General features: G+C 37.3%; 5 protein-coding genes and 1 pseudogene across 13 annotated transcripts; 1 reads left to right on the plus strand and 5 right to left on the minus strand.

Moving 5' to 3' along the window:
- Positions 1-424: 424 nt before the first annotated feature.
- Positions 425-5,452, minus strand: LOC120008900 (annotated as a pseudogene).
- Positions 5,453-5,802: 350 nt separating this feature from the next.
- LOC120008573 (ATP-dependent Clp protease proteolytic subunit-related protein 3, chloroplastic) lies at positions 5,803-9,928 on the minus strand. The gene is made up of 10 exons (XM_038858950.1): positions 9,539-9,928; positions 9,281-9,382; positions 8,205-8,327; positions 7,609-7,668; positions 7,177-7,273; positions 6,950-7,023; positions 6,542-6,595; positions 6,328-6,411; positions 6,120-6,243; positions 5,803-6,014 (listed from the first exon to the last, which is right to left on the minus strand). The coding sequence occupies exons 1-9, from the start codon at positions 9,833-9,835 to the stop codon at positions 6,148-6,150; spliced, it is 987 nt and encodes a 328-aa protein (XP_038714878.1). The 5' UTR covers positions 9,836-9,928; the 3' UTR covers positions 5,803-6,014; positions 6,120-6,147.
- Positions 9,929-10,796: 868 nt separating this feature from the next.
- LOC120008708 (REF/SRPP-like protein At3g05500) lies at positions 10,797-12,985 on the minus strand. The gene is made up of 3 exons (XM_038859091.1): positions 12,816-12,985; positions 12,375-12,599; positions 10,797-11,537 (listed from the first exon to the last, which is right to left on the minus strand). The coding sequence occupies exons 1-3, from the start codon at positions 12,861-12,863 to the stop codon at positions 11,073-11,075; spliced, it is 738 nt and encodes a 245-aa protein (XP_038715019.1). The 5' UTR covers positions 12,864-12,985; the 3' UTR covers positions 10,797-11,072.
- A 2,646-nt stretch (positions 12,986-15,631) lies between these two features.
- On the minus strand, positions 15,632-16,355 carry LOC120008934 (rapid alkalinization factor-like). The gene has a single exon (XM_038859323.1). The coding sequence runs from the start codon at positions 16,198-16,200 to the stop codon at positions 15,844-15,846; it is 357 nt and encodes a 118-aa protein (XP_038715251.1). The 5' UTR covers positions 16,201-16,355; the 3' UTR covers positions 15,632-15,843.
- A 2,440-nt stretch (positions 16,356-18,795) lies between these two features.
- Positions 18,796-21,327, minus strand: LOC120009856. 4 transcript variants are annotated; one of them, XM_038860579.1, is made up of 5 exons: positions 21,143-21,327; positions 19,956-20,043; positions 19,538-19,661; positions 19,125-19,230; positions 18,796-19,009 (listed from the first exon to the last, which is right to left on the minus strand). In XM_038860579.1, the coding sequence occupies exons 2-5, from the start codon at positions 19,976-19,978 to the stop codon at positions 18,855-18,857; spliced, it is 408 nt and encodes a 135-aa protein (XP_038716507.1). In that variant the 5' UTR covers positions 19,979-20,043; positions 21,143-21,327; the 3' UTR covers positions 18,796-18,854. The 4 variants fall into 4 exon arrangements, with proteins under 4 accessions (XP_038716507.1, XP_038716508.1, XP_038716505.1 ...); XM_038860580.1 differs by having other exon boundaries at positions 19,956-20,063; XM_038860577.1 differs by having other exon boundaries at positions 18,797-19,009; positions 19,538-19,656; positions 19,952-20,043.
- Positions 21,328-21,458: 131 nt separating this feature from the next.
- LOC120009690 (40S ribosomal protein S21-2-like) lies at positions 21,459-23,361 on the plus strand. 6 transcript variants are annotated; one of them, XM_038860372.1, is made up of 4 exons: positions 21,459-21,801; positions 22,071-22,176; positions 22,281-22,413; positions 23,012-23,361. In XM_038860372.1, exons 2-4 carry the CDS (start codon positions 22,127-22,129, stop codon positions 23,072-23,074), a joined length of 246 nt encoding a protein of 81 aa, XP_038716300.1. In that variant the 5' UTR covers positions 21,459-21,801; positions 22,071-22,126; the 3' UTR covers positions 23,075-23,361. The 6 variants fall into 6 exon arrangements, with proteins under 6 accessions (XP_038716300.1, XP_038716302.1, XP_038716298.1 ...); XM_038860374.1 differs by having other exon boundaries at positions 22,088-22,176; XM_038860370.1 differs by having other exon boundaries at positions 21,459-21,704.
- The last annotated feature ends 431 nt before the right edge of the window (positions 23,362-23,792 follow it).

Here is a 23,792-nt window from a genome sequence, read left to right on the forward strand (position 1 = left end):
TTTTGTTTTTCCTTTCAAGATGGGTTTTTGTTTGTGTGTGCTCACAAAATGGGTTTTTTTCCCCGGGTTCGATTCCCGGCAATGGAATTTTTTGTTTTTTGTTTTTGTTTTTCCTTTTAAGATGGGTTTTGTTTCTATGTGCTCATGATAGTTCAATTTTCATTATTTATTTATTTATTTTTACTCGAGATCTCTATAAGATACTACATAGTTTTGTTTCTATGTGCTCATGACTAGCACAATATATGCCCTTTAATATGTTTCTCTAGTTCAATTTTCATAAGGTTTATTTATTTATGGGAAGGGGGTAAGGAGACTCAAACTTGAGACCTTTAGGCTGTGAGATACTACACACCATGAGTGTTATCTAAACTACTCGTGTTTCTCCTCACAAGGTATTCTTGATAGCCCATGAGAGACTAGGAACAGAATCCATGTTGAAGCTTCTATTTCATCTCTAGTCTTTTAACACCAACGAACTCTGGAGACAATTACACCAGAAAACAATCAAAAGTTGCCACCCTATGAACTCATGGGACAACTAGAAGAGAGACAATTAAAAGTTGTCAACAAAAATTCTTCGAGAACACCACTAGATCACGTGTTTGCATGTTCCCAACCAAGCTCACTGGCCACTGCTGGAGCATTGTGCGCAAGCAAGAGTTGTTGACCTTTACCTGGCTGTTATACACAACTTGCACGCCAAAATTGAGGAGGAAAATAACTGTATATCAACGGGCTAAAGAAAGGAACAAAACCGGGGGAACTTAATACACTCAATGGATGGATGAAAAGAAACAACAGGTATTTGAAATCTCGCTGTCTGATTTTGAGCTTGAAGAAATAACAGCTCAAGCATTCTCCATTCTCTATTTACTTCCCTATTCCCAGCTCCTTTTGGATGTCTCTCGTTAGACTGAATTGTAAAGTATTGTGCCATGGGAATAGGGTACGAGTGACGGGAAGTTTTCTTCGGAGATCCTGCATTGCATATCATGTGAATTGACAGCACCATAAGTCATAAATTAAACCAAAAATACCGATGAAACAAGAAATAAAATCTGGATAGATAAAACTCCAAAACCATAACACGGTAGAACAATAAAAAGAAAAGCTGTAGCAGTTTGAACCGGCAACAATGTGATTAGATAACTAAAGGATAGGGAACAATGGAGTGTTACTCCAAATATAAGCATTATATTGAACATGGAATCCAAAGACACCAACTACCTGGACACGGGTTTGAAACCTATTACCAACAAAACCATAGATGTACTCTTATTCTTATAGAAGAGCTAGAAATAATTCACCATATGCAGGTCCTATAGGCCTTACACAGCCAGATCATTTGGAAAACCAAAACAGGTTATCTTGGTGGGTAGTCATAGAAAGCATAAAAGAATTCAGACAACGGTACTTTCAGCAACTTTCGATGAAAGGTGGTGCTGACTTGAGGATGCTTGCTATCACTTATCCAATGATACACATACACCATAGAATATTGGTCCAGTAACTATTATTGGGATGGCGTTTATATATACTGGAATGTAAGAAAAATTAAGTGAAAGTAGAAACCTAGACAACCTATCCCCATTAGTTGCTCAAGTTAACTTTTTAAAGACCTCCAGAAATTTTATTATGTAAAGAAAAGGAGAGCACCTTAAAAGTTGTATCCGGTAAATTTGAATATGATGCCTGCAAAATAAAAAAACTGTAAAAGAATTCTCCGAAATCAAGTATTTTAAAAAAAAAGTGGCATAATGAGCATACCTCAAGAGATCCTAAGTACTCTGTCTCATGGTGGCAAATAATGTTGGCAATAGATAATGCACATTTGTCAGCAGACTGAAGCAGATAATGAGAAAAAATCAATTGATGGAATCACAGAACCCTAATTTAAATAAATCAATGACGATAAATCAATTGACAACCGCTATTGAAGGCTGAAATATGAGCTTAAATTTCTAAAACAGTCGACTATAAGCCCGTTAAATGTTAATTCATCAAAAGTCAGCTTCCGCTGGAAAATACTAGTTAGCCAGTATGGCTTAAAAGAAACCCGCAGAGTCCAAGAGATCCTAAGTACTCTGTCACCTTTATTTTTTCATGAATTTTTAAAAAAATATGGCTCAAATATGTTCCACTTCAGACTCTGCAGTGCATACTTCACTGCAAAGCCCTCTCCCCGCAGAATGGGCTCCCAAATCCTCAATAGGCAATATATCCTACTCGGTAAAGCACTCAGTTAATACCCCATTCTCATACTATCATATCAAAGTCTAGCAACAAATTTGAAAAGGAAAAAAAAAAAAAAAAAAGGTAGAACAGTAAAGAGATGAAACATATTTGGTTATCAACACATGGAAGAAAGGTTTTGCAAATAGAAATTTGATAGTTAAAAAATGTGACTGTGTTAACCTGAAAGATTGTAGAATCTTTGCATTCATGTATCGCATCTAAATGTACATTTCCTTCTTCAAAATAATGGGCACCCGCCTGAATGGAAGAGAAGCAGAAAAAAGCATATTGATTAAGTTAATCTTGGATAGATATAGATGCAGTTTCTAACGCACCCAAACACAGGAGGAAGTTAAATGTTTCATAATCAAGCACCACCATAAGAAAATAAGAGACACCTGCAATTTGCCTGTCAGGTTCCAATACTTGTATGTCATCCTTGAACTCAATTTTCCACACTGAGAGCCAACTCCCATTGCTATACATTATTCAAGGGAAAACAAATGAATAGATACAGAAAGAAACATAAGTGATTTCTGTTAACAACTGATCAGATTCAATGTTGATAGAACAAGAGGACCTTCACTCAATAACCAAGCCCCAACCCATCCACAGGCCATTGGGCCTGGCCCATACCATGCAGTCCAAGGCCCAAGGGGGGTTGTGGCCAAGCCCTTCTATGGGAAAAGCTTGGTTTCTAAGGAGAGGGAATACCTCTCGCCTATATACAGCACTTCCTCCCCACTCACTACCGATGTGGGACTCTATCAATACCCACCCCTTCAAGACCAACGTCCACGTTGGTCAGGCACCTTGGCCTGCCAGGGCAGGGTACTCAGACTCAGGACTCGGGACCCTTCCCTATCCCTATCCTTTCGGCACCATATAACAGAACACCAAGGCCGGCCACTCCGCAGACGCAGCCCCAAGGGCCAGGGGTCAAAGCCCATGGATACCAGAGCTCCCCACAGGGCAGGAACGAAGGCTCCGATACCAATGATAGAACAAGAGGACCTTCACTCAATAACCAAGCCCCAACCCATCCACAGGCCATTGGGCCTGGCCCATACCATGCAGTCCAAGGCCCAAGGGGGGTTGTGGCCAAGCCCTTCTATGGGAAAAGCTTGGTTTCTAAGGAGAGGGAATACCTCTCGCCTATATACAGCACTTCCTCCCCACTCACTACCGATGTGGGACTCTATCAAATGTCTACCAACAGTTAACACATGCATGCACGCCTGCAAGCAAGTGTCACTGCAGCATAAAAATGATCCAACCAAAAATACAACAAGCAAGGCATTTGTCATCTTGTGGTTTGCCCATTTTGACATACCAGAAATTCTTTGGACTAAGTTTAGTAGCAGAAATCACTACAACAAGCTCAAAAGTGGATCCTGGTCCCTCCACATCCTTCCCATAAGTACAAAAAACTGAACAAACACCTTTAGGATAAGCCTCACCAATGTATTTGAGTATTTCAGCATCCAGAGCCCCTCTACAAGGCAAAAATGGTAAAGATCATAACAATTTCTATGCAACCAATGAATAGAAGCAAGTCAACTATAACCCTATAAGAACTGATAAAACCAAGCTGTATTAAGCACTGATAAAACCAACTTGGAAATCCAGCCAAACAAACAGCTCACCGGCAATTGAACATATTATAAATTTATAATAGGTGCAAATTCATAGCCTTGAATAGGAGGCAACAAGCATGAAAAGCTGAGATTCTTGAACTAAAATCATTAAATCAACAAGATGTGCAGTTGGTCATATGAAGTAGTGATGCTAAATTTTGTGTCAAGCTCTTCAAAAAGTTATATTTTTATAGACCAATTCACTTATAGATGCTAACTGTTCAGAGAAAGCTCATACGAAAAGAAAATTTCAGATGCTAACATAGATGAGTCACTTTCCATGTAAGATATCAAGCATACCGAAATTCCTCAATATAGGGTGATGGAAGTTCCTCATCACTCGCAGGCCTCACCTCTGTACAAACCTGAACCAAATTTAGCACATCATGAAGTGAAAAATGAATAATAAGTACAGCAAATAATCTTTTTGAAACAAATATGTAACAGTATGCACAGGCATATAATGTGCAATGAGAAGTCCGCACAAAGCAAATGCAGAAGAACAAGTGAAGAAAGGAGCCACAAACAATAGAACAAATAACATCAACTGAGAAGATCTTCTATTAACTACTTCAATTAGAGTTCTCAAAATTGCTAATATTAGTATGGTTCTGGAACTCAAAAAATAAAACTAGCTTTGAATGGATACTGGAGGAAGCATAGCACTCACCTGTTTGACATGGTCAATAATAGCAACCTGGGCAGTCCTAGGATCAAGAAACTCATTCCCAGCAAGTTCTCCGTAAGATGTCACCAGCACCTGCAAGTACAAATCAGATAGAAACTTGAAGAATCAACATCTGAACTTCGACCTTGATGCAAGAAATACTCAGTCATTGTTCATAGGCAATTTTATATAAATTAAAAGCCGTCAAGACGTAGCATGGCCAAATAATCATCGCATTCAAGTATAAAACAGCTCTAGTAATCGCATTAATGCCTACCAAAACAGCAATTATCATACAAATCTCCAATTAAAAAAAAATAGTGCTCATGCAAATAAACTAAAAGCAATCCTAAATCCTAATTACATTAACGAGAGGCTAAAAACGATCACAATTAGAATCTGTAATTCCATTGGAATCCACGAATCGAGGCAAAATCTTCGAAGTAACAGAACTTAAATCTCCGATTCTGCCAGGCATTTCGAGGCAAATCATGTGAGTTTTATTATAGATAGGAAATGCGTCCATAGTAGCTTCGTTATATACACCATCATCGTTCAATACAGATCTTAAATCTACAAAACAAAAACACAAAAGTGATCGATCCAACAACTGCAAACATACAATGCATTGCCACTCAAAAGAAGAAATCGGAAGACCGGACCGATCATATATACATGTGAAGAGAACGAAGAGTAACCTTTCGCAACGTATTGGATTTCGCCGGCGGGAGAGTTGAGGAGGAACCATTTAGCGATCTCTTTCTTCTGTTCATCGCTTAGTTCTACTTCTTCTGCCATTGCCTCTGTCTCACTGGTTCTAGAAGTAGAAGGAATGTTCAGGATTTGAAAAGAATTCCAGCGAGTGGCATCTCTGTTCATCTGTAAATGCTTTTGAATTTCGATTTGTGTATAACAAGTGACTATAATTCAATTAAGCGCCTTGTTCATAGTAGTTGGGTTAAGGTGGAATAAAGTCTTGCGCACTCGATGCATCATTAAAAATCGAATAACTCAAAACAAACAATATTAGCGGATAATATTATTGGTGTGATTTAGTGATTTACAACAATGTTTGGTATTATATACCACAAAGAATCATAGTTGGGAACTTTGGGACGTTCTATATTATATTTGTGTTTACAATTAATCCGCATCAGATTGATGGTTTAGGGTTTAGGCGTTGCGTGTATCTAACTAACAATTTAAGTATCCCGCATGGAGATTACGTTTGCAAGATTGAAATTCAAAGGAACTGAAGGGGGCCGCACAAACAGTGGAGCAAGTAGTTTAAGTCGATACAAAGTGAAAAAATAATTTTTCCCATAAGAAATGTTTGCTATCTAGACAACTAAGTACAAACCAAGCAACCAATTACTGCTTCAAAGCACTACAAAGGTTTGAGAGGAAAAAGGAGGAAGAAATTTGCGTCACGACCAGTCCAGGAGAGAAGCAAAGGTGCAGGTATCGGAGTGCTGTCGTAATGCAGACATGATGGTGTCATTGAAATACGGTAGAAATGTGTTTACTGATGAGAAGTATTCTGCAGTTGCAAAGAGAAGACAAGGTTCCATACTTACTACGATATAAGTATTCACGGTAAATGAATTAAAATGCATCTAAAACTTTAATGCCGGCATTCTTGTCCCACTCCTCTGGTGAGGCAACATCAGCCATTATTCGTTCCTGACCACGCCAAAGAACCTGAAACCAGGCAATTTGTGCAAATTTTCCATCAAGGGAACACAAGTGATAAATCTATACAAAAACCAAAACTAATGTACTCACTTTGTCAATGACCCCAAATTCTTTCGCTTTTGTAGCATCCATGTAATATGGTCTTCTCATCGCATTAGCTACAGTCTCTTCTGACTAATGAAAGAAAAATGAAAATGAAAAACTTAATTTTTGGTTGCAGTTTTTCGCCTAATTAAAGAACCATTTACATCATAGTTTGCGATAAAGGCCTTCATGATATAATGAACATATTCGCCATACTCACATTCCCAGTGTGCTTGGCTAGCAGCTTTACAAGAGTATCCCGATTTATTATTGCCTGGACAAACAATGATGCACAGATTTGTAAATCGTAGCCAGATAAAAAAAATTAATGGCATGGCAAAAAGGCTCTAAAGTTAAGCTTGACTAGAAGAAACAGATTTATGTCATCTGAATGCACAATGTCCAATTAAATGAAAGCAAAGAAATCAAAGCATATGTCAATCGCATGTTAAATAAATTTCTAGTCTTCATGATAACTTTCTTAACGATAACTGAGTCTCCAACCAAAACCAGATGATACAAGAAAGTAGAATTAGGGAATTCAAGCTTTGCCTTAAAATGTGATGATCAATAATACGGGAAAGGGGAACTTTTGGCTCTATCAAGAAACAAACTGAGTTTAGCTTACCTCTTTTGCACGAATAAGAACATCACTTGCAGGCATCATCCCAGATGATGGGACCTTAGGCTGTTGGATCATGGCTGAAACAGAATTCAACAAAAAAGATTTCACTAGATGGGCAGGAAAAAGAAAAACAACACAGAAAATGTACTTAATTCATATATATAATCATAATTATAATGCAAAACATGAAAACCATAGGCATGCGACCAGCCACCATAACAAAATCGAACCTTTGGTATGTGGCATCATGAACCGTTTACCCTTGGTCCCAGCCGCAAGTAGCAGACAAGCCTGTCCAATAGCAGCACCAACACCAACCGTATGTACCTGGATGGACAATAACAATCAGAAAACAAAGAGAAGCTAATAAATGAATGAAGCATGCGTCTGAGATCACATCTCGTACTTCAACAGCTAAATAGTCCTTTATTTAACAAGATTTAATAGGTCATGATATAGGCATCTAGAAAACTCATATCCTGACGCCTTGTGCAATCATCAAAGCCCTCAAAAAAAAAATCCACAATTGTGCAGCCATATCCTCCATGACAAGTACCACGATACCATCATTACCAAGTCACTCATCATACTGCCATTTCCAATACACTGTCAACACTGAAAGTATGACTTAGATAGATCAATCGATCTAATAGAAAACTCACCTCATTTTCTAACTGCCTCATTGCATCATAGATGGCAAAACCCTCTGCCTCCATTCCAACCTGAAAGGGCAAAGCATTCAATCCATCAAATAAAAGTGTAGCTGCCATGTACTAAGAAATATAATCACATTAATATTTGTAAGCAATGTCAAAGTAAAATTTTTGCCAGTTGGGCTGTCTTTGAGTCAAAGACAATTGCACTGAGACTTTTCAACGAACTGACACCCGAAATACTTCTAATTCAGAATAATTAATGCTAGTTTCCAGACTTAATTACTCATTAAATTCTGAAGGACACGCTTATATGTGTGAATGCGCTCAAAAGGACATTCATCTCCAAATTCAACCTCACCTTAGACGCAAAATCTGGCTGAACTCATTACCTATGAGTCTATGAGCAAACCAGTCCAATCCAAGTATCCAACATGGGATATGGAGATCAGTAAAATGTAACCAATAAGCAGTGCAAAATAAATACATATCAAATTAAATGTGTATAACCAAATTAAATGTGTATAACAATTGAAATGACCTGTTTAATTTATCAACATCAAATTTGAAATTTGTAATCTAAAATAGTCAGATGAAAAACTCACTGTTTCATTATCATCACGAGTTGTTCCCGTAGAATTTATGTACATATATATTGGTGCTTTGGGATCCGCCCACTGAAGGTACATCAGTTCTGCCACAATGAGCTCTGTGACAGCAGGAACCAACTGAGAGAAAAAAAAATGATTATAAGGGTGAACAGATTGTAAACTCAAGGCAATAAAAATATTTTCAATGAAAAAACTCAGAAGTTACTAATATTCCTCACAACCAATAATTGCTTTCAAGGTGGCAGGTGCATATCTGAATGTCTTAGATGAGTTGATATGCTATTGAAAAAAAGACATCTGGTGGGCAATCACGATATCCACTCATTCAGATGATATTAGTTCAACATTACTCCTAGAGCCTTCTTTTAGTTCCTCGGAACAATGAAAGCAGCCCAAAAGAAGAAACATAAAGGAAGAAATTAAACCTCATTCACAAAGAGAGATCAAAGTATTTTATTAGAAACAGAAAGCCTTTCTAAAGCCTCTTTCAATCCTGCAGTCAATTAAGGACAGGACAAGGCCCTGACCAAACCGCCATGCTAAATATCACCCATTCATTACAGCAAATATGGCCACTTAAAGCACATCCAAGGCAGTAGGATGCCTGGGTCACCACAATGGTTATATTGCACAGTGTCTCTTCATATGTGACAAAGAGTTCAATCTAATTTCATGCTTCATAAGATTAAATGGATATTGCAGTACATTTTTGGTAAGTTCCTGGAGCAGCAAGACAATCAAATCCTCCATAAGATAATCCAGGATATCTCTTATAAATGCGAAGTCCAAAAGACCTTATGAAATGTGACTTTCTAGTGAAATTTCCAGCTTAAGTTCCCACGTTCACAAAGTTAAAAGTTCATCTACACTCGTTATAAGGAATTTAGCAGCTACAAAATACACAACTATTGCTATGACTTATGTCTCACACAAATAACATGATATGATCAAAACTTTCCCAAACCTCCCTTTCTTTGACAAGTCCGTCCTAAAGCAGATGAGGTCAAGAAATTGCACCAATTAAACCAATGATCCTGAAAAAAACTGATAACGGTGAGACGTGCACTCACTGGCATGCCGATATACACAATTCTCCCATGGAGAAGCAGGGAAGGCAAGTCTGGAGGTGGTGTAGTCGGCCTGTGCTCGTTATAATTCACTGTTCTTTCCACCTTCAATCAGAAAATCACAATTAAGAGAAGATGCATACATATGTATGTGTGTATGTATATATAATAAACAATAGTCAATGGCAGCTCACACTCATACACTTGATTTCCAGCCTTCACAATATTTCGATACTTCTACAATTAATTACAAGGACTTACTTGAGCGGGAGTAGCCATGAGAGGAGAGTCGTAGATGTCCAAATATGGAGGCATATCGGAAGATGTCGGGGGATTAACAAACTTTTCCGGAGAAGATGCAGCGGCTGAAGCGAGCTTCGATAGAAACGGGTCATTAGGGTTTATTGGCGGCATCGGGATTGTAGCAGAGTTTTTGGCGCTAAAAGCACAGCAACTGGTTCTGGTTCCGATGTTTGTTCTTGTTCTTCGAGGAGCTAGTGAAACCTTTGAAGATGAGATTAAAGAGGAGGCCATGTGCACTGGCAGGCATGCGGCCATGGCTTCTTTCCGGTGGATTTGTGGCGTTTTGGTGTGGTAGAACGAAATGACCCGTCTAGTATTTCAGTTCGCGGAGTTGGAGAGAGAGATGGGAAGATGTTCGTGGGCCGGATCTTTATAGCGATCCTCATTTCTTGACTCTTGTGATGTTGGACTGTGATTGGGCCACTAAGGCTAGTAGTCTTAATGGGCTAATAAAGACAGCTCTTAGTTGTTGCAATCATAGGCCGCTTTTTAAAGCCCAAACAATGCTTCCTGGTTATTTTGAAACAAGACTTATTGAAGCCCAATAACAACGCTCCTCTTAGTTGTGATTAATAGGCCCAATTTAAAGCCCGTTAACATTGTCAACAGTACGCAACTAGTACGCATGTCATTAGGGTCTCTTTTTTTTTCCCATCAACGGCCTTGTGTTGTTTTCATTTATTTCAGTTTTCAAAAAAACATTGTTTCACCAATAATGTCCCAAAATGTGACACCTATTTAACACCACCAATTAATGTGTAAGTGTTGGATTTTAAGCGGGTCTGCATGTGTGTTTATAATCAATGATTATTTCACATGTCACATAGATTTAAGGGTAAAATGAGCGTCTTTTTTCAATTGATGTAAGTAACACTACTCTCTTGTTTTACCAACTTAATTTCCCTTGTGCTTGCTGACGTCAAACTTGGATAAAAGTGCGGTGTTAAAATTTGTCAAACCTATGATACAAACACGAGTCGAAATAGAAAATTTGGTTCCTTATAATCATACACTCATGTAGCTAAGCTCAAACTTTTGAAATTAAGTGGACTTATGTAGTCAATCTGGAAATTTTTACCTCAAAACTCTTGAAGATGACTCATGTAGCTGAGCTGAAGCTATATGAGGATGAACAACTTGAGAGTTAAAACAAGTAAATTTTATTATGGCAATGGGCCATTTTGAGCCTTGTGATATATCCCTTGTGAGAGAAACAAGACAAAACTCCGAAATGTCATTTATCAATAGGAAACAAAATAGGCGAGAGAGGAATATCTGGTCGCAGAAATACAGAATAGATGTTCAACAACCATAAAAATATAAATACGAAAATTACATTTCACACAAAAAAAATAAATAAAGAAAAAAAATACCATTACACCACAAGACACCCATGTAGTATTAAAACATCATGGATTGTCCTTATTTACCTTAGAAACAAAAAAAGTAGACATTTTACACCAAAAGAACCAACAAATGCACTTAAGCAGCCTCAGTTGGAGACCAAAGGCTCTGGTTCAGCCTCTTTCTCACTGAACACCCTGGCAATCTTCTCAGTAGGCACCAAAGGTAGATATGAAGAAACTCTGTATCCTTTCTCGGCAGCGCTAACCACAGTTTGGTTATACTTATCAGTACAATATGCTGCCGTAGGTAAAACAACCTGAGCCACCCGAGGGAAGAGCGGGAGCTGATTCAGCTTGTGCCAGGCAGACACGGCACACTGCTCAGCCTTAGGCTCATACTTGATGTAGAACTCCTTGGCAGCGGGCTCATATTTTGTGTACACTGTTTTTGCTAGTTCAGTGGCTGTGTCTTTCACACTGGTACGCTGGACCTCAGAAGCTACATTGCGAGCTAGTGTAGGAGCCCTTTGAGCTGCTGAGAAGGCTTGAGTTGAGACTTGCTTGATGACTGGGGGCACACGACTGTCCAATTCAGTTACTGATTCACCCACCTACAATCACCGAAATTATAGTTTTAATGTGATATTGAGAAACAAAATGATCAAAGTACCAGTAGATTCAAACATCTGAACACTCCACCAATAAAGATAGAAAATAGAGGATACCAAATTAAAGAACAAGTGATGACTTTCATGAGTATGGCAGTCAAGAGCTTCACTTTTGAATATAAGAAGTACATTCAGATACAAATTATTAGACTGATTTTGCAGTTGATGCCATCATAACCCATGAGCCCTGGTCCTTCAGATGAAGAAATCGATGAACAATCCAAGAGATTCGCCAATAAATCACATATGCAAAGGTCTGAGTAAAACTAATTCATATCGGGCGAAAGTGTGAAACCCAGGATCACAACTTTTGAGCTATAGCCAAGGAATGTAACCCCTAACCCCCAATGGCAATGAATTGTATTTTAAATCCAAATCTAAACCCCCAACCCTCTCTTTCTTCTCCTTCTCCCCCCCATTATCCAATCCCAATTCTCACTAAAGTTCAATAATCCTTAACCCTTCAAGTAAATATATTACCATAACATATTGAAAATACAAACCCCCTGCCAGTAATCCTACCTTTTAATAGGGAAAAACATATTATCACAGGCATCCTAGGAGGCCTAATCCCAAGCATACTAGGAGCTTTAATCCCAAAAACTTCGAGTCCTCTCTATGATCCAAAAGTATCATAATCGAACAGTATCCAATATCTAATCCATTACAAGGAAAACCAAACAAGAGCATTGAAACATTGTACAACAACAACATAATTTTTAAAGTGAATAATTAAAGGTATGTCAAGAAATCCAAAACCAAAGGAGAATAATTTCTGACCTTACAATCAACGTACTTGAGGACCTCAATTGGAACATCGTGGTATTTTTCATAAACGGGTCCGACAAAACTTTTGACCGTGCCCTCGACGGTCTCAACACCGAGCTTCAAAGGACCAGACTTCTCCTTGGCCAAACCGTAGAGGTTAGAGAAGTACATAACCGTGTGCAGTGCAGCCACTTGCACGAACTCCAGATGCTTCAACCTCTCTTCCTCCTCCTTAGTCTTCATCCACCAAAACAACAACAAAAAATCAACAAATCATACAATATAATAAAAAATCGCAAAAAAAATAAAATGAAAGAAGAATCAAACTCCATCAACAAAATAAAATTCGAAGAGAAACAGAAAATCAATAAAATTAAACCCTAAAAACCACTAGATCTTGACCAAAACGAAACTTAAACAAACAGAAACGTGTAGAAACGAAGGAAAGCTTACCAACAATGGCTGTTGTAGCTCGCGCTGAGTCAAATCTTCGCCTGCCATGATCGGAAAATTCTTCCTAAACAAATTGAAACCTTTTTTACCGTCAAAGAACTGCAAGCAGCGTATTTTTCCTCAACAAATTGAACAAGCAGAAGAGACCTTTTACAGACGATTATGTTGGAGAAATGAAGATGTTTGCTGAATATTATATAGACGACGGTTATTTAGGGCAAATGCAATGGTGAAGTGGTATTGAGCCAACAAAGATATTGTCTTTTGTTGATGTGGCTGTATTGTAAAATGTGTTTTGCTTATGTGGCTGTATTGGGATAAGTGTTTTGCTGATGTGGATGTATTGATATTTAATGTTTTGGTGTAGTTTTGTTGTGGATAATATGGAGGAATGGAATGTTGTTGGGTTGGGTGGAAAGAGAAAGTGTGTGGGAAGAAAAAGTGTATAGAAATTTGTGTTTTGCTGATGTGGCTGTATTAGAATACGTGTTTGACTTGACTTTTTGTGTAATAGAGGTGGGATCGGGCCAACAAAAATGTTGGCCCAGTAAATTGTTTCTTATTGCATTTGCCCTTAGGGTGGGATATTTTTAAAACGTACGGATTTCAGTGGTGTGAACTAGCCAGTTGTTTTGGTTGGTCGACGTGGAGTCCACGTGGACAAGTTTGACTGGTTAGACTTACAGGCTAAGTTTGCCAAATGCTTGGGTTGGTCGATGTGAAGTCCACGTGGACAAGTTTGACTGCTTAGACTTACAGGCTAAGTTTGCTTTGGCAAATTCAAGCCTTCCTACTTGTTTGGGCTCATAATCTCTAATTAGCCCAATGAATGAGTTTACTTCCCATGGCTGGGCCCATATGACCCAAAAATGTTAAAAACTTTGGAAAACTTTAGTCACACCCCACTTTTTACTAAAGACACCCCGTCAACTGAGTTTTACAAGGGATGGTCAACTCAAATTGGGGTGTCTTTAGTAAAAGGTGGGGTGTGACTAAAGTTTTCCAAAAACTTTTTAGATCAGTAGCATTAGTAAGCCCAATGGATGTGTTTGCTTGCCCACTAAAACGAATGACCCAAAATAGTCTTAGAGGCCCATTCTCTATGTAAACCAAAAATTGTTTTATAGGCCCATTCTCTATAATATTAATTTCCAATTACCCAAACCCAATTTGCTTGCCCAATAAAACAAGTGAATCCAAGATTCTTTGAGATGGTACGAGCTTTGCTTATAATTTACGAAAAAATGATATATTAGTGCTCACTTTATTGGTTGAGTTAAATCAGACCGACTTAAGATTATAGTCTTGACAATACCAACCTAATATTTTCAATTACTTAAACCCAATTTGATCAACTTTACTTGTGAACTCTTGTGCCAAAATTGAGAGATAGACACCATTCCTTCAACATTCAACAATTATTACTGAATCAACGCGGAAATCACAATCAGAAAGTAAATTTAGTATAAACAAATCTGAAGATTATTTTAGTTTTGTCAATCGAAATCTCAAAATTTGATACTATTTTTGTCTCATATTGTGAGTAGATTGCAATAGACCTTCAAAATATCACACTACAAGTTGACCAAAATGTCTCATACGTGTACACTGTATAAAAAGGTTCATATTGAATGTGGAAATGACGAGTTTATATGGTATCGAGACTATAAGCGTCTTTCGGGTGAGATAACATAGGTCGTCGCCCAAGGCCATAAAATTTTCAGGGTCATATATTTTTTAAAAATAAAATACTAATATTATAGCAATCCCAAACTCATTAAAGCCCCATTAATTAGTGATTTTGCATTTCAAAATGTTAAAAGAGTTGTATTTAAGTAATATATGACGTCTAATTTTTTAAAAAGACTTATGAAGACTCAGGTATATCACTGATCGAGACGTCATTGGTTATTAAAAAAAGAAGAAGTGTACAAGAGCTTTGTAATGATAATTCATGGTTGATATTTGATATTGGTAGAGAGTCTCTTTCAAATGATGTACCTCAAAGCAAATTATTGAAACTTTGTACTCTTTTTTTGTTTTTATTCTTTCCAGGATAATACTGGAACAGTGTACTTGGAGCAGCAAATCGAAACTCTAATTCATGACGACTGGTTTGAATTATTGGGGGCAGAAAAAACTATCTTTTTTGTTCCTTTTTCTTTTGTGAGTGAAAAGAAACATTAATTTATTTTACTTTTGGTTATGCAATTTCAGATATTGATGGTCCAATAAGGAGAGACTTTTTCCATCACAGCAGCTAACATTTCGAAATGTAAAACACTGTCAAAAGAATTAAGATCTGGGAGTTGCATAAACCATGGTCTTTGGAATAATGGGACCAGAAATCCTGGGTTTTTTTATTTGATTTGATTTGTTTGACAATCATCAAAGCAGTGAGTGTGTGTGTGCTGGACCCATTTACTAACAACTCCAGACATGGCTACCAATAGAGAATTAAAGAGCTACAACATGCGTAAAAGCTATTGATATTCCTACTAGTCCTAATATACCCCGTAACGATTTAGTGCAAGTCAATGATGTTGATAAATATGCGTCCAACCTTAATCCACTTAACACATTTTTTAACCAACAAAGGCAAGCAATTCTTGAACCTAAAATGAATTGAATCGAACCTCTCTCTGGACTCTTTCTTCCATTTCACACCTCATTCTTTTTATCCCTATAACTTTTTTTCCAAATTATAACTTCTTCAATCATTCTCTTCGATGAACCTACATATGCCCATAAATTCAGGTATGTGCACAAATATAGAGAACAGATCTATCATTATTTCCAGAATGAAAATCTTCTGCTTCCAAAAATTAAGGTGGATCATTTTAGAGACAATTTAAGAGGAAAAGAAGAAGATTATACAAAGACATCCAAACATATATAATTGTGCAAAACCATATCTCCATTAACAACAGCAAATACCCATCAACACCAATCTTCCCATCCCCCCTATAACAATCAAACCCCTCTCCAAGGAAAATATTAAAAAGTGGAAAAAAATAAAATTAAAATCTCAACCTCTGCACCTTGTAATGGCACTGCATCCGCGATTATAAGGATTGGCCTGACCCCCAGACTGGCAATTATAGTAGGAGGCCCCGCGGCGAGAGCATGGGACAGTGTTCCTCTGCAGCGCACCATAGCTGATGTAGTTGCTGGTTGCTAGAATCCGCCTGTTGATCTCCGAGTCCAGCTCGAACTCCTCTTCCCCTGCTAAGCACTCTGCAATGGAGCCCTTGCAGATTGGCTTTGCGGTGGGTATCCACCCAATACGAAGGTCCCCCATCGCATCTACGGAGGATGATCTGCTCATCAGGATCATGATCACACAGATCGAGAGAAGTATACAATAACTGAAGAATTTGGCCATTGTTAGAAACAATTGGAGAGTCAAGACAAGAACAAATTGGGAAATTGGGTTTCTTCTCAATAGCTTTCTTCCTCTTCTCTCCTGTTTGGGTGTGAAGGCTGTGTACTTGTTTATTTCCTCACGGGAGTTTAAAAGACAAAACAGCTGAGAACTGGCAGGGAGGACCCATAACTTACAATAAGAGCCAAAGTTTCAATCATTAACCAGAATATACATGTTATTCACAAAACTGCCATTTGGTTTGAACATTTGATTTGAGGGGCAGCACTAACTACTGCGGAATTTGACTTTTCAGTTTTATTTTTTTCATGTGGAAAATGCAGATTGTTTACCAACTCATTATTATTATATGTGATTGATTTATAACTACCACGAAATACCATAATAGGTTTCTATTTCGTTGAACAAAAGGCATTGACAAGTAGACGAAAATAATATTATATTGTAATAATAATTTAGTTGTCAAACTGCATATGTATTGTACATCAGCTATGCAAGTATACTCTGCCAAGCCTATTGGATTACAGCTAATTTGGAACCAATTCTAATTAATTGGCAGCTCTTCATAACATTTTGCACTTTACACAACCATTTAAGTTTTTCATGCATTTTCTTTGATGAATTTAGTTTTTTATTCAATATAAAATACAACATTAGATTCAAAATCATTGAAATGTATAATATTTTTGAAAATTTTTAAAATATTGACATAAAAGGTAAAGAAAATGAGGTGCTGCAACATATAGCATAAGCCTAATCTAAACAAAAATTTTGTAAAAAAAATCACATTAATTGCTTTGGATGACACAGAGATAAAAACACAACAAGTGATTAAGGCATGAATATAGAGCTTGTAGTTATGTAGCTGTTAAAACAAACACTAGGATTTAAGAATTGTACAATGATATTTCATGAATTCAATTAGGGAAAGGGTCAAAAACTCCAAAAAGTCCATAATGTATGGTAACACGAGTTGCTAGTGGCAACTTCGTGATTAAGGCGACAAAGAAGGCTAGATTACAGGCCAACCCAAGATTACAGGTAGGTTACTGGTTTGTCCTTTCCTGAGAACATGGAGAAATTGGCATGAAAGACGGCATCTAGGGTTTGCACTTATTCCAAAACAACATCTTAACAGACACACGTTTTCTCTTTTCCTAACCAGAACCCCTTCCATTCATTCATTTATTATCCCCCGCCCCACAAAAACATTATCCTTCACCGTTAATTAACACGCCGTCCAATTATTTATTATCCAAAGTAGTTGCATCTCTACATGTAGGCACGTACGTTGAAAACCTAATGGTCGTATCTACATATAGCTTTTTCAACGGATCCACATGGTTATAAGTTATAATAATATATGATTTCATGACCCTCCACAAACTAGTAATGCAAATAGTGAGGGAGCCAAAAAATGTGATGCATGTTGACAGTAAGATATCTCATTTAACGACATGAGTCACTAATTGGAATGATAAGGATGATTTGCATCACTCTGATGACCAGAGTTCAAATCTCTCCTCATTCATTTCAAAAATAATAAATAAATAAATATACATATATATATATGACGTTGTTTTATGTAATTGGTTTCTTGCATGTAATTATTCTGGCATTTCATGAGTTAACTGGGTTTTTTTTTTTTTTGATAAACGAGTTAATTGGTTCTTACTTCTTAGCATGTAATTCTAGCAATAACATTGGAGCAAGAGACAGACAGAGAGTAGCGGCTAGTTTCTGGCATTTTGCATGTCTTTTTCTTTCTTTCTCCCTTTTTTAATCTCTACAAAGATACAATATAGTAGAAAACACGGAAAATGTCAAGTGGGACGTCTAAAACAAAAACGGCGTTACCTGAGAAAGTGATCGCCGACCGAACAGGACCGCTTAAGCATTATATATGTGGGGCCCTGTCACAGATCATCAAACGGTGTTAGCGCGTTTCACGACGAACCAATATATATCTCTCACAATATTCACACCGATTTTCTTTTCCCACTTTTTTTTAATCTTCTCTCATGGTTATTTTATAAAAAGCTTAAAAAGAAAAAGAAAGACGTTCTTCTGATATTGACATTTTAAAACCAGTAAACCACCCCCAAAGTACACAGCTTTTAAGCAGGGTTCAGCTGTCCTCAAAATATTCATTATATCAACCTCACAGCCCTGAAATTTGTGAAGTAGACGGTGACATCATCAGCATTAGTGATTGCAATAAAATACCAACAATGATAGGAAAAATGTCATTACCAAAGTACAAGGCCAATGCAAAAGTAGAGGTGTAAAGTGGGTCGCAGTCAAACCCAGGGGTTTCGTGGGTCAGGCTGGCTTGTGAATCTCAATACCATGGCCCGACACACTTAGGTCCAGAGGCGGAAATCCTGGCCCAACCCTTTAGAAACTATTGGGTTGGTGCTAGCACGGATCAAAACGGGCATTGCCAGTATTACAATCGGCAGCGCTACGTATCCCTAACAAATTCAATCGTAATCAACCATAACATGTAATTAGACAACATGATAACCAAAATCAATGTAATTAGACAACACAAAAACGAAATTCAATGTAATTAGATAACGTAATACTGTTATGATCGGTTATGGACGAAAATATTAGGAATATAAGTCATTTTCATATTACAATTTAGTGATTTACACCTCTAGGCACAAGGATTTTACGTTTAGGTTTTGAAAAAAAAAAAGTAATAGTCCAGAGCCTAAATCATAATACCTATTTACCTTAAATTCCTTCACACCAAAAGTTACATCAACTGGGTCTCCAATGTGAGTATATTGCACAAATTCTTCTGCAGGATCAATCCAAAGTTGAGAAGGCAACAAAGAGTCATTATATGCATATGAAATATTTTTCTGCTGAATTTCCTGCATGTGACCATTTCTGAATCAAAATGATATTCTTACCTTTTGTTGGGTCCATATAACTTTCAAGTTCCACAGCTTTCCCTCCAATTTCACTTGCAGCATCAGATGGTAAAGAAGTAGGTTCTGCAGCAATGATAGTGATCTCCTGAAGAAAAGAATGGAAATTAGCATGCAACCTATTAATATCATGACGTCTCACAACAAAGTTGCCAGGGAATTTTCCCCTATCAAGAGATAGATGTTGTATATCGGGTTCAACATTGCAAGTAATCCCGTAGGATTTCTCATGCCTGAAAAAAGAAAATTCCGTTGATTGTTCAAGACTTCAAAGGTTCAAATACAAGAACTTACAGAAGCATAAGAACATAAGACTATATTACACAATCAATGTGCTCAAAATGAAACGTGAGATTCATATACTACCGTATCCAGCTCAAGATAGCTAACATTACCCAATTAGGCAAAGACCTTTTGATATACACTTTGAAGAACCAGAACTCTGATATTTTAGCACTTCTTGTCATGACGACACATATCAGCAAGGCTTTGGTTTCTATGATGTCAGATTTTTGGTACCTGTATGGTTTCATAGATGCAAACCTTAGACAATAACTTAGTGAGAAGCATCTTTCATGTTACACAAACTAGTAAAGCCCAGTCATATGTAGGTACATGGTTTTAAATCTTTCTGCAATGACCATCAATATAGCACAAGTATCACAGTTCATGTACAATTTTACTTGTGTACACCATAACCACAAATGAATCTTTACTACCCACCCTGTGTTCAAGTTTGGCATCTCTCCTTGTCCACAAAACTCAAATAAGGTAGCACAAGCAATAGATAAAGGACATTAAAAAGCACGTTACCACTGTAGCATTCCAACGTCCATTCCACTTTTGATGCATCTGGTTCACGCAATTTCAAACTTAGATAGTCAATACTTGCTATAGGGTCCTGAGAACAGAGCAATCAGCCTGAATACACAAAGTCAGCATGGAAGCCATATATACCTTGTTAATCTTATGAGAAAACAGTAGAATATGATTACCGCAAAACACTACAATATCATTACCAGACCTTCAATAGCACGTTGTATTGCACTTGCGAACCTGATATTGTATATACATCAAAGAAGCTGTGGTTTAAATGTAATGGACTGATATGCAGACCACAACGAAGTGAGAGTATGAAAAGCAAGTTGCAAGTCAAATCTAGAAAGTAAATAGATGATCTCACACAAATACAGTGATAGGAAAAGGCTTTGGCAGGATGTTAATAGTTTAGAGTTTCGACATTGTACTTCTACCGTTCTACTTCAAGTTGAATTACGTGAATTCGAAGAATTGACTAAAAAATGAGCAAGAGTGCATTCAATCCGATAAGAATATTACAGTAACTACAGAGTTTAGCTACAAAAGTTTGGCACCAAACTACATATGATGATGGTGAGTGAATGACCAAGCTCATGAAAACCTTCTGGTTTCTCTATGGAGAAACTTTTGGTTATCAAAAGGAAAACCATAAGCTTCGAAGTATTATTCCTATCACTTTTTTAAGTTTTCTCAGTGACAAACAGAATAAGAAATCATAACGTGTCTCCAGGTTTACCACCTGTTTATTCGTGCTTCATTGAACAAAAGGAAAAATTAATCAAGTAGGAATGTCAAATCCGCAAGAAGAAACACCTTCCGCCCTCTCTAAACCCTAAACTCGTATATGCAAAACCCTAACCGTGATCAGCCATTGTGATTCTCAATAACAAAAAAGTTAATAAATACTTTGCCAAACAGTCTTACATAATCTGATACATTAATAGAAATTGTTCGTTTCAGCTTAAGAATCATAGATCAAAACATCACAGAGCTTGAAAAAAACGAATCAATGATTAATCAAAAAAAATATAACTAACAATAAAGTTTGTTCGCAAAATCGCCGAATTCCAAAGTGAATTCGAGGAGATATACATGTACTCAAGATATAAAACGTGTTTGGGAAGTAGCAATCTAAAGGAAATAGAAGGATAACGAAGGAGACTAAAGACGAAGAGGAGTACTTTAGAAGGAGAAGCTTGAATGGCAAGCTCATTACCAACGCGAGCGAGGCACGCTGTCGACCGAGCGAAGGTCTTGAGTGCGTTCCCGCTAAGACTGAACTCCATTGCTCTCTTTCTCTCAGCCTCTCGGTTTAGAAAGTATGAGAATGAGCTCGCAATGGCATCGGCGGGAAGGAGAATACCTATTTTGCGGGAACTGGTTTAATCTTCAATCATGAACGTCCACTACTCAACTTATTGGATTAGGGTTACGGGTTACCGGGAAAAAAGAGAGGCAAAGATCCCGTAATAATTGGGCCGGGGTGGTTGACAAATGACACATTTGTTTGGTGATTTGGTCCAGTAATTTCTCCTCCATTGATATACATTCAAAGGCCCAAGTGAAAAGTATGCCAGGAGCCCATATATAGGGCCCATTAAAATTATGAAAGGGTAATTTTGTCTATTCAGTATCCCCAGCTACTGACTAGGGTTTTTGCTCCTTTTGCATCTCCGCTTATTTAGAACAACACAGACAATTCTGCTCTCTGGTGGCGCGGCCTTCGCACTTGCAGTCTTTGAGGTACTCTTCTATCCGCATAGGCATTTGCACATATATGAACTACAATCGTACGGATAATTCATAACGTCAAGTTCAATTGCTTGCCAACGTAGATCTTGTACTGTCTTTATCCATGGAATTCTTGCAATTTTGTTTCAAATAAGGGATACGTTTATTATTATTTGACGACTTAGGGTTTTCTCTGTAATAATGGAAGTATATGCATTTTTAGCTGGCATGAAGATCCCGTGTTGTCATTATCGCTTTGTTTTTTGGAAATTTATCGTTTTGCCTTTTGCTTGGAGTATTCAAATTGTGTGAATGTTAATAGATGTGGGCATTTATTAATCTTGATGTTGATGGGTTCAGTTTGATTTTCGTTATAAGTTGCTGCAGTTGATCAGGTGTTTTTGAGCTTTTGGTTAGTAAATCAATCAGCCAAGATGCAGAACGAAGAGGGTCAAAACATGGATCTGTACATTCCCAGGAAATGGTATATGGACTCATTTGTTTTTGTTGATGTCATGTATGGAAGAACTTTTTTACTAAAGAGAGGATTTTTTTTCATGGATGGTTGGCTTTGAAATGTGATTGCAGTTCTGCCACCAATCGGCTTATCACTTCGAAGGATCATGCTTCTGTCCAGATCAATGTTGGCCACTTGGGGCCTGATGGAGTTTACACTGGTCAATTTAGTACTTTTGCTCTCTGTGGTTTCATTCGAGCTCAGGTATTTTCTTATGTTCTGTTTAATATGTTAGGAATATTGTTCTTGATTTTGTTCCCTTCCTTCAATCTTGTTATTGATGAACTCTTATTCAACCATAAAGCTCGAGGAAATTTGCTTTGTGAAATTGTTTCCGTCATTGGTCCTGTATATAGTTTGGAGAGTATGTTTTAGTTTGGTTTTGATATAGACAAAATAGAACTAAAATTTCTTGTACTGTATCCATATTAGTGGAATGCCTGTGTAATATGAGAATAGTAGGCATGAGCCTGTGACCTCATATACACACGAATGTGGAAAATAATAATCGTGCGAGTCTTAAAGATGATACATGGTTTTGGTTCCAGGTTCTATAGTTGTTACTATCTGTTCTTAGGCAGGTTGATCATGGTGGAGTTTTGAACGGACTTCTTAGGCGATGTCATTTTGTTAGGTTACCATGTTTAGCCCTTTGCCTACTGCATATTTCCTTTCTTGAAGACTATTTGCTTATATTCTCTTTTGCTGCTTCCAACAAAGTTATGCGTAGAAGTGTTGGATGTTTAATATGTAGGTTTATATATTTCTCGTGAACACTCAACACTGTTTTCAATTTTTGCAGGGAGATGCTGATGGTGCCCTTGATAGGCTTTGGCAAAAGAAGAAAGCCGAAATTCGACAATAACATGTTAACTAAACTTCCTGAAGAAATCCATTCAATCCGTGGGCAAAATGGGCCATTTTTCTCTGCAGTTTTTTTTTTTTTTTGATAAATTTCTATATTAGACGTTAAAAAAAATCAAGATTTTAGCTTTTATGTTTTGATGATTTATAGTGCATCTTTAGTTGTGGAAGTTTGAACCTTCGCTATTTGCTATTTGACTGGTATTGTTCATTGCTGACATGTAACATTGAGATTTTTCCGTGAAATTTGAAGTTTGTTTTGTTCGCAAGGTGATGGCATTTCAAACAGATTTATGCATATTCTGCAATAATTTTAAGTTTATTTGGATTGCACTAGATTCCTTGAAGCCTTCATTTGTCTTGCTCTAGCAGGTAATCTTAATTTCATGCTTTCAAGTTTATTTGTTCACTTAGATATAGTATTGGAGGTATACAAACAATACATTAATGCACAAATTGCTTATTAGTTGAGTAAAGCTGCTGGTGGCCACACTTTTGACCAGACATTAATGTATATTTTGTGAGAAATAGATTGATATTAGGGTTATTGCATAATTTTGCCTTGGTTATGAAAAATAGGTGTGGCAGTTGTAGCTAACTTTGATTCTATGTAGCTCTATCATCTGGACCTCCATAAGGGAAGCCACTCTTACCAGAGTTGCCAATGTTATCCTTGAGGATGATGTTATAGCATTCTGGTTTGGTCTCGAATATGCTAA

Source organism: Tripterygium wilfordii, chromosome 11 (genome assembly GCF_013401445.1).
Source record: "Tripterygium wilfordii isolate XIE 37 chromosome 11, ASM1340144v1, whole genome shotgun sequence".
In the NCBI taxonomy this organism is placed as follows: Eukaryota; Viridiplantae; Streptophyta; class Magnoliopsida; order Celastrales; family Celastraceae; genus Tripterygium; species Tripterygium wilfordii.

Bases quoted from the DNA above. Each gene is read 5' to 3' on its own strand.
- LOC120008573 (XM_038858950.1), bottom strand. From the start codon at position 9,835: ATGGCCGCATGCCTGCCAGTGCACATGGCCTCCTCTTTAATCTCATCT. The intron at 7,024-7,176 runs GTTCGATTTTGT...ATTCTGTTTCAG, and splicing joins CATGATGCCACATACCAAAG to CCATGATCCAACAGCCTAAG. The intron at 6,412-6,541 runs GTGAGTATGGCG...TTCTTTCATTAG, and splicing joins TAGCCAAGCACACTGGGAAT to TCAGAAGAGACTGTAGCTAA.
- LOC120008708 (XM_038859091.1), bottom strand. From the start codon at position 12,863: ATGGCAGGCGAAGATTTGACTCAGCGCGAGCTACAACAGCCATTGTTG. The intron at 12,600-12,815 runs GTAAGCTTTCCT...TGGTGGATGAAG, and splicing joins AGCTACAACAGCCATTGTTG to ACTAAGGAGGAGGAAGAGAG. The intron at 11,538-12,374 runs GTCAGAAATTAT...CGGTGATTGTAG, and splicing joins TCAAGTACGTTGATTGTAAG to GTGGGTGAATCAGTAACTGA.
- LOC120008934 (XM_038859323.1), bottom strand. From the start codon at position 16,200: ATGGCCAAATTCTTCAGTTATTGTATACTTCTCTCGATCTGTGTGATC.
- LOC120009856 (XM_038860577.1), bottom strand. From the start codon at position 19,994: ATGCATCAAAAGTGGAATGGACGTTGGAATGCTACAGTGGTAA. The intron at 19,231-19,537 runs GTAATGTTAGCT...TCTTTTCTTCAG, and splicing joins AAAGGTCTTTGCCTAATTGG to GAGATCACTATCATTGCTGC. The intron at 19,010-19,124 runs GTAAGAATATCA...TTGATCCTGCAG, and splicing joins TTATATGGACCCAACAAAAG to AAGAATTTGTGCAATATACT.
- LOC120009690 (XM_038860372.1), top strand. From the start codon at position 22,127: ATGCAGAACGAAGAGGGTCAAAACATGGATCTGTACATTCCCAGGAAA. The intron at 22,177-22,280 runs GTATATGGACTC...ATGTGATTGCAG, and splicing joins CTGTACATTCCCAGGAAATG to TTCTGCCACCAATCGGCTTA. The intron at 22,414-23,011 runs GTATTTTCTTAT...CAATTTTTGCAG, and splicing joins GTGGTTTCATTCGAGCTCAG to GGAGATGCTGATGGTGCCCT.